This window comes from Ambystoma mexicanum, chromosome 3q, assembly GCF_040938575.1.
Source record: "Ambystoma mexicanum isolate Mex_15411 chromosome 3q, UKY_AmexF1_1, whole genome shotgun sequence".
Classification (NCBI taxonomy): Eukaryota; Metazoa; Chordata; class Amphibia; order Caudata; family Ambystomatidae; genus Ambystoma; species Ambystoma mexicanum.
This window is the reverse complement of record NC_090926.1, coordinates 68,508,025-68,529,531: the sequence shown is the minus strand read 5'-3', so window position 1 is coordinate 68,529,531 and position 21,507 is coordinate 68,508,025. Positions and strand designations below refer to the sequence as shown.

Below are 21,507 nucleotides of genomic sequence, written 5' to 3'. Positions count from 1 at the left end.
TGGTCTGGTCGTCTAGCATTTGTACTTCCGAATCCTCACCATACTGCTGGTAAGGTTCAACACTGAAAGGGTCTGAAATCAGCCCCTGAACTGGAGTCTCAGTACGGAGTCTCTTAGTAGGAGGTTGAGGGTCTTTGGGTCCCGAAGTGGCAGAGGTTGCAGGGGTACTCTGATAGCTCTGGAAATAATTAGGGTCTTTTTTGTAGAAATCTACAAAAAAGGACATTCTCCTCATTACCCTGTCAATGTCCTCCGAGTTCCATTCCTTGGAACTGAGAATAACCCTTTCCTGCTGTGGTTCCTCATCCATGCCCATATGCTGAGGAGTGGGAGGGACAATCTTTGGCCTAGCGACAGGGTCAGGGGCATTGGACTTTTCTAAAGATTTGGGGTGCTTGTGTTTCTCCTTCTGAACCTGGAGTTCAGAGGCTTTCTTATGTTGTTTCTCCCCTTTCCCATGTGTAGAGGAATGCTTTCCTGACCCATTGGACTTTCCTGAATCTTTTGACGCTTGGCGTTGAGAATCGGAGGAGGGATCACTAGATTCGGGAGTCTTGGAAGAGGGGCGTTGAAGCAGACGTCAAACGAACTACCGGAGTAGCTGTCGAACGTGCTGCCTCGGGGTAGAGGTTGGATTCGTCTTCTGACGACCATACCTCTGTGACTTTAGGTAATGTGGCACTCTTAGCAATCGTGGACGGTTGCTGTGTGTCATGGGGTGACCGTGACCTGGAACGCCCACAGCACACCGATTTGGCGGACCACTCTTTCTGTGCCTTCTTATGCCGATCACCCGACACACGTGTCGAATCTCCGGTGGGGTTAGTGTGTTTAGTGGAAGAGGTGTGGGTAGCGCTTTTGCGGCCGGGTGTTGTCCCCATAACTGACCCGCCGGTCGGTCCTCCGAAGTCAGGGGCTTGCGCTTGGGTGCCTGACGACACCCCTGTGCCCTCGCCGTCTGATACCGCGGCGTTGCTGCCATCGCTGAAGGAACCCACTGCGTCCATGGCCTCGAGTTGCCTGGCGTAGTGGGCCCAACGCTTGGTTGAGCGGTCCTTAAGTGTCTTGGCTTTGAAGAGCATACAAGCTCTACAATTTGCCTCGGGGTGGTCCCTTGGAAGACACAGGTTACAGGTATTATGTTAGTCTACCCAGGGGAACTTACGGTTGCACTTCGGGCAGAATTTAAATGGAGTACTCTCCATATGTCAATATCTGGCAGCGGCCGGGTATATGTAGGAAACGAGTGTGTGTGTATATCCACCACCCACTCTCCCTACTTGCACAGGGCCGAGGCCAGAGGCCTTCAGAGGCCCAGGCCGAGGCCAGAGGCCTTCCAGGGCCCAAAGTCCGTCGTGTAGTCCAGACGGCTGTTCTTCCTCGGTCTCAAGTACGGACGTCGATCTTCGGCGATCTTCGACGTAGTGTTGGAGAACGGGGATTTGTTGATAATTATATGACAAATGGCTAAAAGCCAGGGAACTCCGCGATTATGCTTCCGACAAGTATGGTGGAAAAAAACAATCTGAGGGTCTTACACGCGTGAGGGATCATGGGTACAGTGGACGTCACACTAGGGATAGTATTACTGGCACGCCCTAGTTCGACGCCCCTTTTCGAGTTTCGAAAAACAAACTGTAATACTCTGCAGCTTCCACTAGATGTCGGCCTATGCACAGCATGTGATCTAAGCAGATTCCACAATCCTCAGAAATATAGATATATGTTATTTCCAGTGGCAATTGAAGCATATACTGTGTGCGGGAGATTCTCAAAGTGATTAGTGACCGATACTGAATGTTTTCATAATCCTGCATGTCTGTAATTGCCTAAGTGGATAGCCAATCACACAACAAGCATGAAGTAGTCTATTCAATGGATGCACTAAGTTCAGAAAGATATGGAAACATATTTTATGGCTATGTGAAATATACAAGAGCCATTAGAAAGAGTTAGCATAATGTTCTCTCAGAGCGAAGGAAGACAGCAAACTGGCAAATGCTGGCTTAAATTGTGGGTGCAGCTTCCTGGAAGTGATTTACAGTACACTGGCAATAGTGGCATTTATTGCGGACGCATCATCAGAGCATTTACAATATGCATGTTGGCATATATAGTAGGCTCAGATTCATGAACGTGAGAAACAGCCTCAATGCAGATAATTTGAGCGCAGCAGCATGAAAGGGATTGCAATGGAATTCTGGCTTGTTGGTCAGCGGACATATTGTATTTAGTCATGTGTTACCCTACAGAATCCATCGTAATGTGTATGGCTTTTACCCCATTTTCCATTTCAACCTATTATTTTTACAATTCTGTCTGGAGTGGAGCTTGTAACCCCCCCATACCCCAATAATGCACCAACATTATTTTGGGCACAATGCTTGGTCACTAACAAATTCGGGGAGATGTTCATGCCCCTCCACTGAAAATATTCACCAGCTGCAACTGACCTTGAATTATTTAGAATGCTGGTTCTCTCTCAGGAGCTGAACCCTACCCCCAGACCCCCCCACCCCCGGCACCAAATGCGGTCTCTGTAACTGGATGACAGAACCATCTTATTTTAAGTGCAAGGCGGACACCGAAGGGCACCATTCTAAAGCGTGTCATTTGACAATGAAAGTGACAGGAAAAAAGGAAGATCACTGCTGGACGCTCCAAAATAATGTACCCTTGACATGAGACCTGAACCGATCACAAGTAGAACATCCGATGCGTTCCTGGTGAGCGTGCAGCACTTGAGACAATACCTCAATCCCATTCCGGCTACATTCACTGTAGCACACACATCCGCTGATTCCAGGTACTGCAGCGGTAGGTAAGCTGTTCAACTATTTTAAAGTTAATTCCAGAAGACTGAACACGAGAAAGATAGCTGACCGGGACTTCCTTTTACCCCGTCCTTTCATTGTGCAAATCCCTGCTTATGCCTTGCCCATGTGGCCGTCACTTGACTGATTCTAGTTGTTTGCATCAATAACCCAGACAGGGTGACTTGCAAAAAATGGTTAAGTCAAATTTTCATTTAAAAATGTGATGCGCAGAAAAATACTGGATTCGATTATCTTTCAATTTAACTACCTCCACCATGTATAGGATAATACATACATGGGTACGCTGCAAGTGAAGACTGGACAACATTGTAACTTTCTTCTTATCTGGATCCCTTCAAACCTACATGACAAGACCAAGGGCCTGAGTCACAGAGCGATTTCCAATGGGATTGTGCCATTATAAATGCTTCTGTGAATCAGTCCCCAAGTGTTGAATGACGTATATGCCATCAGTGATGAACAGGAGAAATGTGAAGACATTCTTTTAAAAAATATAAAGAAGTTATAGGGCCTCAGTATAAATTTGGTGGTAAATCTGCCGAGATATTACCAAACAGAATTACTGTTACCGCCACTTGGTCCGGCCGAATTACCAGTGATTACAAGTGGTGGTAGGCAGTGTTGTCTGTAGGACTCCATGGGGATTTCAGCAGAGTTACCACTGGCGGAAATTCCCCTGATTTTGCTGTTTTTTTGGCTGGAAGGTGCTGGATTTTCCTGCAGCTTCTAGCTGGAGGAAAATCCTCCACTTCTCTGTCAAACTTGTTGTATGGCGGGGCGGGAATTCGGCGGTAACATGGCAGTAACCGAATTACTGCCACATTACCATCATTTCCCACACCTTCCTACCCGTAATAAGGCTTATAGTGCATTGGCTTTCTGAGGCACAAGGTTTCTTTTTTTTTTTAAACTCTTTATTTCTTATTTTCAACAATATTCAACATCCAACAGTAACATCATCCAAAGTCAATGAACTGCATAACATACAATAGTGGGAAGCAATACAACAGAATTGTACATCAAAACCCTGTATCCCACCATATCAAACTGTAAAATCAATCAAAAACCAAATCAAATGTACCAAACAAATAACAACATGCAAACAAGACCACACAAACAACCACATAAACAACACAAATCCCCCCACCCCCAAAAGTATGGTACTTGAAAGTAAACCATTGCACTCCACTCCATAACACAACCTAGCCTTATCCATAAAGGTCATCAAAATCCTCCCACATTTCATCATAAAGGTCTGCCTTATCCCGTTTACGAAACATTGTCTTTTCAAACCTCGATAAAGCTCTAACATCCAAAATCCACTCCTCCACTGTTGGCTTTTTCGTGTCTTCCAGACCTTCAACACCTGTTTAGCTGCCACCAACAAAACTTTACGCACTGCACACAACGTCACCCAACTCACATTACGCCCACCACCATATGACAAAAATATAACAGCCAAGGGATTGCGTGGGTAGACAATGTTCCAGATCTGGTAAATCCTGTCAAGAACCTCCCTCCAAAAGCCTAGCACCCTTCACAATGCCTTAACATATGTAACAGTGTACCCTGTTCTTTCCCACAACCCCAACACAAAGCATCATCAACCAAACCTAATTTGCACATACGCGCTGGAGTCCAATAAATTCTGCCCACTATCCTTTGATGGATGTAGCGTAATTGCAAATCCACTTTGGCTGTCGTCGGCACTCTCCAAATATTATCCCATTCTCTCAATGCTATTTTCCTGCTCCTCTGTCCACGATAACCTCAACTTTTCCCACAAATCCAACCATTGCCTATCCGGAAGCATAAACTGTGTAAACTTAGACACTCCTTGAAATCCCATCTCCAAAATACCAAAGTTCTTCGGCTTTCTCAAAAATGGAGCATCCAACATCTCTCTCCGCTCAATGAGTAAAGCTACCAAAATATTATACCTCCTCAATTCCCTATTCCTCAAACCAAAATTTTCAACCAAACTCTCAAAAGGCACTACCCCAGCATCATTCCACACATCTCCAACAGTCAAAACTCCCCTCTGAATCCAACTTTTCCAAGACAGTACCTTATTATCAAACACCAGACCAGGATTATGCCAAAGTGAGGCCTCCTCATAAAGATACAATCCCTGACCAGTATCAACCATCCACGACGACAACGCCTCTTTAGTAGCCAACACGGTTTTCAAACACTGTACCTTCTTAGGCAACTTTCCAAAAGAAAATAAACATTTAATATCATAACGCAAAAACCGCTGCATCTCAATTTGTACCCAAAACGGTATCCCGTTCAGATCTGCACCAGACTAACAAGACACTTTCTTCAACAAGAAACCACTACAATAATTTCTCAAAACCGGATACCCAAATCCTCCATCTTTAACACTCTTGACCATAATGTACCGGGGAATCCTGGCCCTCTTCCCAAATCCCCACAAAAAATCCTGAAACAATCTATCTATATGTGCAAATGTTCCCTTTGTAAAAAGTAAAGGCAGAGATTGAACAACATACAGAATCTTCGGTAGCAAAATCACTTTAATAGCATTGACTTAGCCCCAAAGAGTCAGATTAACACATCCCCATCTCATAACATCCCACTTAAGAACCTCAATGATTTTATCAACATTAAAACTTACTAACTTTCCAAAATCACGAGTAATATAAATCCTCAAATATTTTACACTAGAATATTTCCATTTACAGTCCCACCCCAACAGCTGTTCACAACCAGGCGAAGCCCTCACCGGAAATACCACCGTTTTATACCAAGGTTTCTAATTACTGTGTGAGATCATATTCTTACCATAAACCCAAGTGTTCCCAAAAGCCATGTTTTGTATTTCATATGATGCACCAACAAACACTATCACGCCCTCCAACAACTGAAACTCCTTTTACCAACAAGGCCACAAGTTCCACAAGGAGTTTTTTTCTGGGGGACATGAGCAGCGGGAAAAAGTTAATGAAATGTGTACATTCAGAATAGAACAGATATCCTACTTCTTCACCTGCACTGAGACAATTGTTTCTTTCTTTTTCTTCTGTTGCTGGAGGATTGTCCAGATGTAGGTTATCCTCTCGACTTATCCTCAGTAACTCATTGAGATTGGTGGTTTTGTCCCCTGTTGCACAGAGATAAAGACAGACATTCAGAATGTATATGCATAAGAAACAGGCATTGGCAATGCCAATAGTTTTGGCATTCACTGATGTTCTTTGCATTCTGCATTTATAGGCACCAGGGTGCAAGAAGGAGAGTGAACATTTTTAAAGGAGGATGCGATAAAGGGGTGCAGGTGTGCAATAGAATGAGAAGGGGAATAGAGCAACGGTGGAAGCCATTGATAGAGGGTGCCGATGATGAGCAAGAGGAAATATGAACGAGAAAGAGTAAGAGGGCAAGAAATAATGCGAAAGTGTGAGAGGAAGGATGAGAGGGGATAGGGAGCGCAGGTAGGGTGGATGTGTGGGAATGAAGGCTGTAGGGTGGGTGAGGCTAGAGAGAGGGGGTTTGGGTGTGTGTTAACAGAGGGGGTAGGGTTGATAAGAGAAAGGGTGTAGGATGGGTGGATGGGGTAGAGAGAGGGGATGGGGTGCTTGGCAGTAGAGAGGGGGTAGTGTGGGTGGGTGAGGGTAGAGAGAGTGAGGGTATTGTGGGTGTGGAGTAGAGAGAGTGGGAGTTGGGTGGATTGGTAGAGAGTGGGGGTAGGGTGGGTGGATTGGGGTTCGAGAGGACGGGGGTTCAGAGTGGAGGTACAGAGCATGGGGGTATGTTAGGTTGGGTATAGAGATTGGGGTAGAGAGAATGGGGATAGGGTAGGTGGGGTAGAGAGTGGGGGTAGGGTGTGTGGGAGTAGGCTGGCTTGGTGAGTGGGGTTAGGATGTGTGAGTGGATTTAGGGTGGGTGAATGTGGGTTGGGCGGGGGTAGAGAGAGTGGGGATAGAGAGAGTGGGGATAGAGAGAGTGGGGTTAGGGTGGGTTTGTGTAGAGGGTGAGGGTAGGTTTGGTGGGTGTGGGCAGAATGAGTAGCAGTAGAGAGAGTGGAGGCAGGGTGGGGGGGCATCAAGAGAGTATATCTTTTGACAGCCAAAATAAACTGTATCTGTAGCTTCTGCAAATCAGGATGTTTAATAGCAGACTGTTGCTGCTGAAAGGTATGCAAGGCTGGAGCAGAATCAGCCACCTGTTACGCATCCGAGTGACCGCATGGTCTGTCATCCTGGTCTGCCTTAGACTCTCATCTGTTGCAAGACGCTCCCACCCCATTGCTTTACCAGCACCACACATACCCAAGCGAGCAACAACCACGAAACCTGAGGCTGATGGGCTGAGCCAGGGATCCGGCATGCTCAGCTCCCAGGCCTTGCAGAGGCGCTTCACAGGCCCTGCAACACTCCTATACACACTGCAACTCCTCCCAAGGCTAGCACATAGCATGACAACCCACCTCACACAATGCAGCTCTCACAGGGCCCTGCAACTCGACCCCCCACGCCTGTGCACACATTTAGGATGGATGCCCAATTCCTATGCGCAGTCCTTTCCCACATCTGTTTACATTGATGAAGTGCGGGAATAGAACGATTATAATGGCTTGTTGGCTGTTCAATACTTAATAGTGAGAGATTGCCATGGTGAGCGCTGTGGTGCTGCGCATGCATTAGCATGGAGACAGATGCGGCTGAGAAAGTCCAGCAGGGACCCTGCAATACAAACTATCCATTGAAAACATCCCTACTTTCCGGTTTGCCGATGGGCAAACTGTCCCCGCGGCGTTCGTTCGTTCGTTCGTTCGTTCGTTCGTTGCTTCCTTCCTTCCTCCCTTCGTTCCTTCCCTTCCCTGAAGTGCTACACCTAGACGTCACTTCCCTCCTCCACTCCTGTCCCCGACTGCGCAGAGCAGCGCTGACCCAAACAAAAGGCTTGAAGTTTTACATTGCATTATAACGTGTTTCCATAAAGAATAAGCAGTGACTAATGGCCGGTAAAGCGTGCGCCCACACATTTTAACACGTGTTTAAATTGCAGCATTACAACGATTTAAATGGAAAGTTATAAATAGGTTGTTAGATATACCTTGCAGTGAAGCGGCTCTGCCCGACTGTGCACGTACCATTTTCAATACTAGGGCCGGCTTGTAAGTCACACACCAGAAAATTGCTATTCAGTAACAATACGTGCAAATTGTCAGAGCTCATTCCGTAATACCGGAAAAAATGCTTTTTGATATATCTGGACTGAATGTAGTGACGCATGAATGTGTGTATATAATATATATTTTAGAGGGCTTGGGCATTGGTCACATTATGAGGGTATAGTGAACACTGAAATAGGATGCAGGGTAGGTGCAGTGGATAACGAGGGTGGTTTGGTGGGGCTGGGGTCATGGTCGAGCCTCATGCCCAAGACAATTTAACCATGACTTGCATCCTCAGCATGCCCTGCTGATAACAACACACATCAGTATACGTTGCAAAAAATCTTGGCGCTGAGGAGGCAGGCAGAAAGGAGCGCAGCTAGAAAAGCAGGGTTTTTAATCCTCCATGAAAAGCGAGGTGATTTGAGATGTCACGTAAAGGAATGGGAAGGTCATTCCATGTTCTCGCAGCAGTGACAGAGAAAGCACGGCCACCCTTATGGGCCAGCTTGAACCGAGGTACAACCACCCACCGGGTGGTTAGGGAGCGTATGGTGCGGGTGGGTTGATAGGGAGCGAATTTAATTTGCAGATATTCTGCTCCAGATCCATGAAAAGCCCGGTGTACTATACACATAGGGCCTCATTACACGGTAGGCGGTAACCATGGCGCTATTAGTGCCATGGTTGCCGCCAGTACCGTACCGAGTCCGCCATGGTGAATGGCGGAATTACCACCACATTCCAAGGTGTGTGGGGGCGGTAATTCTCCATTCACCATGGCACTTCCCCATTCCCATTGAGCCCGATAGGGCTCAATGGGAATGGGGAAGGCGGCAAATACGGTACCGCAAATTGCGGTACCGTAATTGCCTCCAAGGTCCCTTTGCGGGCCCGTTCCTTAACGGCTGGTAAAACCAGCTGTTGAGGTCGGGTCCCGCAAAGGGACCTCGTAGTAAGGCGGTAAGGGTTTACCAGTACCGGTACGCTTACCGGTAACGGTAAACCCTTACCGCATTCCATGTAATGAGGCCCATAGACTTAAATACGATGCGCTGAGAAACAGGGAGCCAATGAAGTTGTCTCAATAAGTGAGTCATATGGGCTCCAAAAGGAGGGCGGATCATGGACCGGGCTGCAGCTTTTTGAAGCAGCTGCAGCCAACCAATCAGGTAGGCAGGTTGCGCCAGATAAAGTGAATTGCAGTAGTCCAGGACGCTAAGGACCAGGGCTGCCACAACCGGTGCCTGACTGGCAGAGGGAATAAAAGGGAGGACTTTTTGGAGAACCCGGAGTTTAAAATGACCTGTTTTGCAAACTGCTCCGACCTGCTCGTCCATGGTCAGGGTGGCCAAAAAGTGCACTCCCAGGTTCCTAACTGATGGGACGTGTATAGGAAGAGGGCCCAGTGACGGGGGCCAGAAATCAGCCATCCAGAACACATGAGGGGTAGAAGTACCCACAACCAGGACTTCCGTTTTTGTGCCATTTAGCTTGAGCCATTTCAGCGTCATCCATAGTCCCAGTTCCTCCAGACACTTTTTTAGCTTGTAAGCTGTTTCTGTTTTTGTTAAGTCCAGACGGACCAGTATCTGGGTATAATCCACATATGAATAGAAGCGGAATCCATGAGACTCAATGAGGAACAGCAGATATCTTATATAGATGTTGAACAGAATAGGGGAAGCGCCGAGCCCTGAGGCACACCACAAGAGAAAGAGACAGGGGCAGAGCAAAAAGGGGGAAGCAAAACTGACAGAGCGATTAGTGAGAAAAGCTATGAAACATTTAAGGACTTGACCAGAAATTCCAGCTTTGGAGAGCCGTGAGATTAGAAAAGAGTGATCGACGGTGTCGAACGCAGAAGACAGGTCTAAAAGCAGGACTGCTCCGACACCGCCCTGATCAACAAGACGCATAAGGTCATCCATCACCGAGTTGAGAACGGATTCGGTACCTCTGCCAGGTCGGAAGCCAGACTGAAAGGAATCAAGAAACTGTTGGATTCCAGAAATGTAGACAGTAATGGAGATACTAGTGCCTCCAAAACCTTCATCAGGAAAGGCAGGAGTGAAATGGGGCGATAGTTGGTCATCACTTCAGGGTCGAGAGAAGGCTTTTTAAGCAAGGGGATCACTAAAGGATGTTTGAGTGAGTCTGGGATCACTCCCATAGTGAAGGAGTTGTTTACTGCTGACGTGATATGATTAATCAGGTCCACAGACGTCTCCTTCAGGAGAGCGAGTGGTATAGCATCTGAAGGTGATGCAGATTTAAGTTTTTGAATAGTAGAGAGAACCTCAGTATTAGAGAAGAGGGGGAAAGATGACCAGCATCCTCCCGTAGAGGAGGGTAGCGGGAAGACTGGGGCGTCAGCAATTGCTGCAGCCTCTGCCATGATGTTATCTAGAATGGTAGTTATTTTAGAGAGAAAGAAAGTGGAAATGGAGTTGCAGAGCTCTTGGGATGGAGAGACTGCATCTTGTGCTAGTTTTGGCATAAAAAAAGATTGCATTAGGTCAAATGGGGCCTTAGGTTTGTTGATAGCTTCCTCTACAGTTTTAGCAAAGTAAGCTTTTTTGGCGTTTACCACTTCACTATGGTAGGCAGCTAGTGTATTCCTGTACAGGGTTTTAGAGTTGGGAGAGTAGCTGCAACGCCACTTTCATCTACCTGCTCAATTGCGATTATAGGAGAGTCGGTGGCTCTGGGTAACTAATTTTGAGCTGATTACCTGCTACTCACTCCACCTTTCAACTACAATACGCGAGTAACAACCTTTGAGCCGATCACTTTTTACATGTTACATCATTGTAAAAGCGGTATCTTGTGCACGGTTTTCTCATTGACTTGGACAATTGCGATCACAGGAGAGTTGCTGGCTGTGAGTAACTACCTTTGAGCCGACTACCTGCTACTCACGCCCCCTTTCATTACAACCCTTCTGAGGAGCGGATCTCGCTGAGAACTTCTTGTTATCTGTAACACTAGTTGACTATCAACCTTTAACTTCTGAGACTCTGCAACCAGAGTAATGCCAACATCAGAATCATTGTGATAATTGAATGTCCAGATTATACTCCTTAAAAACAAGTATCCCGACAATATCCCTGAGAAGCAAATGATTACAACAAAGGCTAAAATACAACCTCGCTATCGCGCAAGAGGAGTAACCTTTCCTGCAAATGGACTGAAAGACAATAGACCATTTCTTTCTGCCAACAAACCTGGAGAAATACCGATACAACAACAAGCCAATTTAGGACCTATGATAACCAAACCCGAGTCCAAAACGGATGAAAATTGCCTTGTTGCTCAATTAATATCATTTGCAGATATTCCAGACTCAGATCTTTTGGCAATACCAACTAGTGGAGAAGGCCTAAACTCTGCCACTAACAACCTCTAGATCATCAAAACATGAAAAAAAATGTTATCATAGAAACACTTGATCACCAAAATAAGCAAACAACAGATCCAAATCCTCGCCAACAAGTATGCCTTGCCCCATCTGTTACAGTTATCCATATTCATTCTCACAAAGACAATTCTACATTGCATTCTCAATCAGAGTTTATAAAAAGCCCATCACCTGAAAAACAAGAAAAGCAGAAGCTGGGGATACAGTTACCTGTGCACATGGAAACCAGCCAGTCACTCTATGACCTTGATGATATTTACCTATCAGAGCAACAAGATTCTCAACAAAAGCGATTTAATCGAGCTACAAGGAATCAGAATCTGTCAGCTTCAACTATATTAGGGCAGAGATCACTGAACTGTTCTTTTTTTTTAAACCTTTTATTTATTGGCAGAAGTTAGTAACAGGTAGACAGTGCAGCCAATTTTGTTTAAATACATGGATAGACATCTCTTATATCGATGGACGACATATGGGGGCATATTTGCATAGCATATCTTCAACCAACGTAATCAGGGGCTAGATCAGTCTTGCACAGGTGGTGAAGCAGGGAGTTCCTCTTCGTCGTCAGACTGTTTGTTGAGATAACTACAGAAGGCAGTCCAAACATTCTTAGGGCGGGAGTGCATGGGAGGGAGTTTATGTATTCCTCTTCGCAGGTCTGAGTCCAGGTGAGTGCATTAAGCCATATGGCAAACGTTGGAGGGGAAGGGCGTTTCCAGAGCACTAGTATACATTTCTTAGCAACCATACGACTTACATTTAGAAATTTTGACATTTTCTTTACCTCTTCCCCATCCCATATCCCAAATAATACACCAAACGGATCCGGTTCAATTGCAGTTCCAACAATCTCAGACAAAGCCTTAAGGATCTCAACCCAGAATATGCTAAGTGCCCTGCATGACCAAAACATATGTATGTGATCAGTACTTTCAGAGTGGCATCTTGGGCAAGCATGAGCTTGGTTTCGGTCAAATTTGGTCAATTTTCACTGAGTTGAGTGGGTCCATTCTTTGTGATAATCCAGCTATGTAACTTTGTGAGATGTTCAAGTTATTTTGTTGGATGAATCACAGCTATGTATTGAGAGGGCACTCTCACTGTGTTCAGTCGGCCATGTCACAGTGTCGATAGGATTCTCCGATTATGTTAAGTGGGTCCTGTTACTCTGTCGGTGGGTCACTATTTCGACTTGCAGTTCCTGGATTGGCACCTCGCAATGTGCTCAGTAGACCCTTCTCCATGCTGATGGGAATAGACCGCATTGTTAAGGGTGTATGTACCAGCAATGTGCTAAGTGGCGGCATTGCTGGTTTCAGTGCCGATCCGGTAAGTGATCTGCCTCTTCCATGTCCAGTCTGCATTTATTTCTGACAACCGCTAAAAAACCTGCACCAATTAATGGCAAGCTGAAATGACTCTTTACCTGGCACATGCAACCATTTGAACCAAACTATTATCTAATCACAGGGTGAGTTTCACATTTGAACTGTAGGTGAGGTCTGCATGCGTGTTAGGTAATGCACCGACAGACTCCAAATAGCCTCAGGTGCCCTGCACACAGTTTGTAGGGTGAACTGCACGTTTGACTGTGTCAAGAGGGCAGCCATTGCACATTGCACCACTGTCTGTGGATCATCATTCTAGTGTTTTACAGTAATGGGTGCTGTGTGACAAGGAGTATGACATGTTCTGATAATAGGGGGACAGGTGGAGGTGTTACCAAGCATGACACCAGTTGGATGTGCCTCCTGTGAGCAACCTTTTCCGCCTCCTATTAGTCTTTATGTGGCATGGTGAATTTGACCCAAATTCCCTCATAATCAGTGGAAAGCACTGTGTACAGGTGGTGCAGCAAGATCGGATTACCAAAGCTTGCATTTGTGCTTTGAACTCCAGTATGAAGCCCCGGTTTGGTACTGAAGCCGAGCAGCACAATAGCTCCTGGACATGAAGATGGTGATACATATGTTGCAGCTTGGTAAAGTTGAAAGTCGCACACCCATAGCCCTCAAGAGCATACCTACGTGCCCAGTGCCACACCCGAGTTGAGAATAGCTCTAGTGACTTATGTGCCAGTTTTGGCAGAGCGAACATCGAAAGCTGGCTAATCCTTTAATACAAACTGTCTGCCACGCTGAAGATCCCCGGGGAGTGGTTCTGTAAAAGTTCAGGAGCAGTAATGGTGGCAATGGCTTGGTCCCCGCAAAGGCGGAACTACTTACATTTTTTGTTCATACCCAACCTTAAGTACAACATTAATTTGATCATTTACAATTCATAATAAAACAATAACTTTTAATAGTTACAATATTTACAGTCCTCAATCGTTAAAGCAGTCTCAGCCTTCTATTGCAAGATCAATAACAGGAGTAAACTGAGAAGAGGGAAAAGAAAAGAAAAAGAAGAAAAAGTATAAAATAAGGCGAAGAAGAGTAAGAGAAGTTTTAACTAAATCATTAAAAACATTCTCAATGTTTCAACATTCATTTTAAAACAGTGCTGGTTTAAATCATTATGACCACCTAAATCGAATGAATCCTGCGCAATGCAGAAGCGTGACCACTCCAATATGTACTACAGTTTCCTCGCCACTGGAGACTCGACTGAAGAAATCACCTGCTACTAAATAGTCCATATTAGGGACTAATTGACCAAACCACAACGTTTGTTTAATATGTAATTTAGGACATGTCAACAAAATGTGTTCCCTGTTCTGGATCACCACACTGTTTTTGCATAGGTCCCATCCTCTTATATCCCAATCAAGAGTCGACCTGATCAAGAGTATTTCACCCGTGTGAAGCAGATTTAGTCTATATCTTAAGAACTGGTGGCGCCAATGTCCATTAGGGAACTTCTTTAAGTACCTTGGGATTTCCACCAAAGGCTTGTCGAGTGGACTCAAATGGTTGTATAATTTTGATGATCTCATTTACTAAATTGTGAACATCCAATCATAGACGAATAGACGTTTTATTAACAGACATTGGATTCATAATGAGATCATCCACTGATACATCACAGGTGCCCAGGACCTGATCCGTCCGTGTCTTAAAATTCATCAGTGAGCCAGGAGATCAGCACCTCACGCCCTCAGCAAGGTCATAGTACAGAGTCCCTTTTTGAGACACCACCAGCTTCCTATATAACATCAGGATCCTCCACTCCAATTGGGAGCCCAGAGCTCCAACTCTAACCAAAGGGCTGCGATGGACACACAGTTGCGTAGGTTCAAGGCTCGCTTCAACACCACAGACTCTACTCTGTCATAATTCAAAGTCCTAGTTTTGGCACCCAGCTCAATGCCATATAAAGATTTCGGTATTACCTTCATCTTTCAATAATTCAACAAAGGATGTATCGAAAAATGACAGAACTTTGAGTTGATTTTCTTCATTTGGGTGGCTAGTTGCTTTGCCTTGGACATGATACGCAATGTTACTGTATCAACGTAGTCCATTGCGTTTAGGTTGAAGCCCAAATAGATAAAGCCTTGCTAAGGGTCTATTTTTGAGTCCCTATAAACCAACTGAAACCAATTATTTCATTCATATTATGGTGAAACATGAGGATACTAGTTTTCTACTCAGTCACGCAGAGTTTGTTTTTAAGAGAATGATCAATTGCCGCAATGTATACCGGCAAATGACCAGCCCTCATTGAGTCCTGCTTCAGGCAATTAACCACAAAACCATTCTAGCCCGTCCAGGTCCCGCTCCGAAAGCCAGTCTAATATTACTGTAGGCAACCAGAAGAAGTTGCCCAACACGCCAGGTCTCCCAATACCAAACCTGCTGAAATCTTACTTTCAAAATCATAAAGGGAGATAGGAATAGGCCTTTTAACTATCGTTTAACTATCGACCTATCTCCCTTCTTGTATATGGGCACAATTACAGCGAGGCTCCAGGATAATATTGTTACCCCCGCTGCTATAAATTCTGCAAATAGGATGCATAAAATCTTTGCCCATAACAGGCGATCCTCCCTCAGAACAACCCGTTAGGGCCCGTGGCCTGTGAATTAGAAGCCTTCCTAATTTTGGTCTCAATTAGTTCTATTGATAATGTCAAAGATCAGGGGGTTGCCAAATTCACAAAATGGACAAGGTTATCAGACTCCCTATTACGATGCAAAAAGTGTTTCACTCAGACTGCTTCTGCAATGGGGTTGCTTAGAAAGCATTCCTGGCGAGTTTTCAGCTTATTGATCACCTGCCAAAAGTAGCAGGAGTCATTTTTAGTGAGGATTTCCAACCCCCCTTTCTAGAATAAAATGAACTTATAACTTTTGATCCCATTTTTGTATTTCTGCCTAAGTAGTCTGGCACCTTCTTTATAGTCTGTAGTAGCCAGGCCCCTCACTGCCAAGACCGCCAGGATGGTTCTCAGGTTTTTTTCCTAACCTGTATTTCTGGATCAAAGTGATAGGTCACTGTGCATGATGCTAGCCAATTCCCGGCAGAGATCTTCTTGAATCTGTCAACAATTGCCTGGAAACACTGTGGTGCCATTATCTGCTTCTCCTCCAGAGATGTTGTGGAGAAAAAGGAACTAATGCTTGAATTATGTTTGACAATGTTTCCTACATACCTGGCTTGTACATCGACATGACCAGAGTCTGCTAGTTCTCTCCCTTCCTGCTGTATCGGACTAGTGTCAGCCGCCCTATCCTCAATAGCCTGGTCTGCAGTTCTTCCGTTAGTTGGAGAATCCGGAGAAACTTCCTGGAGTTGGACCGGTTAGCTTTCTTTTCCTTTTTCCTGGCTCTACCGGTTGTCTTGTTGGCCAGGCCATAATTGATACAGGTTGAGCCAGTGTCTGTGAATCTGTCAGACTGTTAGTTGTGGGTTTTGGCACCTCTTTTTGCTAATCTTCCTCCAGGCCTCCACAACCTCAGAGATCGGTTACAGAATTGTGAATCATTTCTACATTAATTTTCACACCCTGAAGGGTATTTGTTGTCAATTCCAGCCGAATGTTGTCGTATAAGGATGACAGAGAGCTCAAAGCCATATTTAATGCTGATATCCCTGGGGCTGTCAACCTGACCTGGTTATCCAGTTCTCGGAGCATGTGATGTAACTGCTTGTGCGGGGTCAGTGCACCAGGCACCGTGTCCTCCTCTTGTAAACTGGTCAAGCTATTTGGGTGCTCTGTCAAGAATTAAGGGAAATCATCTATGTCAATTGGAACATTAAGAATCTCGGGTCTATCTGTGCATGATTCATCAATTGCTGATCCGACGGGAGTTCCGAAATCCACGATACTCTAATTGCTAATGAAATTTGTGCATGAAGACTCTAAACTTTTCCTTGTCCTCACCAATGCTTGAGGCTTAAAGTCTGTATACTTACTTATAGAAGGGCCTTTTTTCATATAGGAGTCAGATATAGTTTTCTTGTTGCCCTTGCTAAAGGGAGTAGGAGGATTAGCAGGCATGATTTTCGTGGATCCCTTTCGGGTGTTGCCTATCGCAGGCCTCAGCCTCGTGTTAGCGGTCTCGGCCTGAGGTAATGCAGACCTTTCTAGGTCTCCATCCCCTCTGGCACCGTCACTTATATTACTCCATAGTGCAGTGCCAGGTATCAGTTCCCTTTGAGGAGACGTTGGGTGGTGCTCATTACTCGATGAGCCCAAATTGCCATGGCCACTTTGCTGCCATGGCTCTCGATCACGTCCCACATGCTGAATGATTGAGTAGCAGTTTGATGTTGGGATCACCTTAACAATTGTTGTATTAAGACACACCGATTTGCTTCCAACCCCTTTTATTCCAGCTTCAATTACCTCTACGGTCACTGAGTTATCAAAAAACTGCCCTTCACTGCTCCAGGTGCTTGTAGAGACGCTGCATGTACAGACAGGAAGGAAAATTTATCAGAGCCTTCTCCTTCATATTGTGTTGTTGAAGGCACCTCTGGGTGTGCTGCTATGTTCGCCTGCGAGTGGCAGTCCAGAACGTGAAGCATGAATGAGGAGTTCAAGTCCGCCTCCACCCACCCTGAAACAGCTGATGGTTGGAACTGTAATGTTGTCAATTTTTAAGGCTTCCCCGTTACAAGTAGTGGCAAGTTAAATCAATGTGGCAGGGTTTGTGGTGTACTGATATTGTTTGGGGCCTCACCCCTCCCCCCCCCGCACCAGTGATTCGCTGATTTTTTTAAATCACCTCCTCAACTCCTGTGCCTTCTTCCTCTGTTTTAGGGTTACTTCTCAAATTATTATTTGTCGGCATGTTGGACGAATGTGGTGAATATAATGTGATGAACTGTCAAAGTCTCAGCAAAGTTCAAGAAAAAGTTCAGATGAAAAAATACAAATTGCACAAATGACTTGCTGTACAGTAGGACCCTTCACCTTCCCAGCACCAACACTGACACCAAACCCACTTGTCTGCACTTTGCACAGCAAATTGTTTTCAGAATGTTTGGTAGGCAGAGGGTTAGGGGGGCAGCTGTGGTCACACTCGCAAGCAGCTATAATTAAAAGGTATAGACTCCTTGATACTGCAACCGGCGTCGCTCCTGCAGTGTGGGCAAAGCAACACTCTCCTGAGCGTTTACTGGGCTCCCAAAAAGTGACAGCAGAGAAACAGCAGAGAAACAGACAAGCATCGACACCACGCTTGTCCACACTTCACACACGCTTCACGCAGCGAAGTGGTTTAAGAATGCTGGGATGGGGACGGGGGAAGGCTCAGTTTACACTTGCAAGCCGCTGCAGTTAAGGGTATAGACGCCTTGATACTGGAACTGGCGCCGCTCCTGCAGTGCAGGCAAATAAACACCCTCCCTAAACCAACAAACACCGACACCACACTTGTCGACACTACTTTAATTAGCATCTACAGATCGCTTTGCTGGAACCTGTTACGGGAGGCACAGTCTGTATTGTTGCTACGAAGGTGGTGCTGGCAATTTGCACTGTTGAATGAAGTGTACACTAGTGTGAAAAGTCTCACCAGGTACCCAAACCTGGCTGTGATGTAGGGCCCAGTGAGCATCTTTCATCAGGAGCGGAGGACAGATCGCGGACACCTGTCATATGCTTCTGTTACCTCGGGGTTATGTGGGAGAACCTGACTGCACTTTAAAGTGAATGTATGGATGGTAAGTGGCACCAGTGGAGGTTCTTGCTGCATGTTCAGGGAAGGCAACATTAATAACTCTCTGCCAAAACTGGGCTTGTATGCCCCACTGTCCCCATCAAGTTGAGGAGCCAGAGGAGGAGCTTGTTTGTGTAAGACCAGACAAATTAAGTAAGTGTTCTTGCTAGATGCCCTGATATGAAGAGTGGGGTACATAGGTGTGTCTCCCCTGTAGCAAATGGTATGCTTACTTGAGGGCTCAGCTCAAAAGTGAGGATAGAAGATTACATTTTCTTGCAACCCTGACAATATGCTGCAGGTGTGGAGTCACAGAGAAACTCTTTCATGAACTGTCTTTGAAAACCTAGGGGAGAAGAGACTATGGCAGAGAATAATGAAGGACCACCCCCACAACCATCTGACTGGCTGGGTGGATGGACGGACAGAGGCCGATGCCGAAAGACATCCTGGAAATCAAAGCTAATATCTCATCTCTAAGGGAGGACGTAATGACCCATTTTTCTGAACTTAGACACAATGCCTCTTCAATGGAGCGAAGAATAAATTAATGATAATAGACTTGATAAGCATTCCAATGACCTGGAAGAACGCTCAATATGCATGCTGGAAGTCAAAGAACAAGTTGCTACTTTGAAGCATTCACAAAAAGACAAGAAAAACCAAAAGATTAGAAACAATATTCACATTAGAGCGGTGCCAGTGTCCATTCAGATTGATAACATGACCGGCTATGTCTAATCGCTTTTCTGTTAGATATTGAAAACCTCGAAAATGAAGGGGTTGCAGATACATCATATCCACAGAAGAGTTACAAAGCACCGCACTAAATTACATTTCATCCAAAAGGTTTATTGAGAGTATTGAGAGTGCACTTTGTCATGTTGTGGACATTTTATCAACAGACATGAGCAAGCTTTGCATAAGATTTTATTATTTCTTTATAAGCATCCGTCTACAGAAAAAAACAAGCAATTCCAGGAGCCTGACAAAATTCTACCAAAATTCTCTTCTTTTAAGGTTGTCTTAGTTTGATGCAACCTTCCCGCACAAAAAGCCTTTCACAAAGCTTCTTCAAAACAAATGACCAGTTCTTAACAAAACAAAACGGTTCTCCAAGGAATATTCAGGAAGGCGTCTCCCTCCACACTCCCTCCGACATCCGTCAAATATAGGACATCACCCATCTATAGACAGAATCACTAGCAGTCCTCAAAGAAACGGTTCAAGCTCTCGCAAGTCTTTTGTAAGGTTCATCAAATTCCAAGGCATCCCCTTGTTACTCACAGTCTCTGGTCCCCCGGGTGGTCTCTACTTGCTGTTAGCCTATGAACACTGTGGAGCCTTACTGCAGGTTCTGTTGAAGTTGCTGGATCCCCATCAAAGGACGCACCTACAGTTAAGAGTTTCTCTCCCACTGGAAGAGCCAAAAGGGTTTGCAGGCCTCCGTCTCTAAAGAGGCACTGTAGAGGGCCTCATCAACTCTCTTTCATCTGGTAACTTGTAGCATGTCTCTAACTCAGTTCTGTTCCTGACCCTACTCAATGCCATACCATGCCTTCATTCCTCTTTCCACTATTGGATCAGGGGGGGTCACACCCTTACCCCCTTCTTTGGCCAATAAGTGCCCTCTCATTCCTTCCTATTCTCACTAGCTACCACCTTGCATGCTCTTTGAGATCTCTCCTGGCTATCAACCTCCTTCTGATCTTCTGATCTCTTACTAGTATCAGCTCCCAATTTCACCCTTCCTCAATATCTGGATGTCTTCCTCAACCCACCTCTTCATCTCTCTGCAACCATCTCCTGGAATTCTCTTTCCTATCACGTCCTGTGGTCTCCCTCTTATGTCTTTTTTCTTACGATCCCCTTTGATTGTCTCACTCTACCACCTTTCAATGTTTTCCTTCGGCCACCGCCTGTTCTCTCTTCTCCCTCTCTTGCCTCCACCCCCAGCCTCCAGCTCTTGCCTGTCTCTCATTCAACATCCTCTGTATGAAATTGGCAGTGCAACCTTCTTCAAATGTCCACACCTTCCCTCCTGGGATGTCCCTGTTATACAGGAACAAGTCCTCCCCCGGGAGGGTCTGGGCTCAACACCTCTATGTGTGTATTCCTAGTATTCCAGCAAGGGGATTGGTTTAATAATTTCCCCACTCAGCTAAGTGCGTGCTTCATCTTGTGTAGCCATCCACCCTCCTCGATTTTCTGTCTGTGCTGGTCGGTTGTGTGCAGGCAACCTTGGGTTGTAACAGAGCCACATTTGCAGTGGAAACCGCTGTAAGTAATGAGTGTGTTTGATGAGGTCGGGCCTACACCTCATTGAATCTCTATGAAAGGGAGCACATTGTTCAGCAATGGGCTGGAGGTCTCTTGACAAGACCTTTAAAAGGACATTAGTATTTACATGCAGCATGTGACTGACTTCTACTGCCCAATGGAGGAAGCTAAGTTAGGGCGAGCAGGGATTCCTCCCTGTACCGCTCCCCAGGGCCACCATCCACTAGCTTGGAGAGGTCCCTGATCCCCTTCCTCACCTCATAAGAAGAGTCCAGAATCAGGCAGGGTACTTCATCACAGCGTCACTATGCAAAAAAAGATGATATGAGCAAAACCTGGCAAAAAAAAAACTCTTTGAGGGACGCCTATGTCAAGATCTGTCAGCTACTACAATGCAGAAAAAGATTCAACGATGGACATGACTCAGTACATTAGTGGAAAATATAGCACGCGCAAATAGGGGTTAACTTTGGACTCCTCTTTAAAATTGGGCGAAGACAGAGGCACCACAAACCTCTACGGAAACAAAGCTTCTCTTGGGGTTATCCTCTACTTTGAGTACAGAAAACCTGTCCATCTGTATTAGTGAAGTTTTTATTGCAGTTATTTTGTAGGTTTTAATTTTGATTCCTTGGTCTTTTGACAGATGTGTTGGGGGTGGCATACTGGTATGTGAACGGGTAGCTACAAGAGATGTCTGAACGGAGGACTGGT

The 21,507-nt window shown here is 45.4% G+C and overlaps 1 protein-coding gene across 5 annotated transcripts in view; it reads right to left on the bottom strand.

The window, feature by feature from the left end:
* Positions 1-21,507, bottom strand: part of LOC138582142 (zinc finger protein 154-like) — a 210,961-nt gene that overhangs the window by 98,657 nt on the left and 90,797 nt on the right. For 4 of the 5 annotated variants that reach the window (XM_069653164.1, XM_069653160.1, XM_069653159.1 and 1 more), the window contains one exon: positions 5,851-5,964. The exons of the other annotated variant lie outside the window; for it this stretch is intronic. In XM_069653164.1, coding sequence (XP_069509265.1) covers positions 5,851-5,964 — 114 coding nt within the window. The remainder of the gene's footprint in view (positions 1-5,850; positions 5,965-21,507) is intronic. 5 annotated transcript variants of the gene reach the window in all.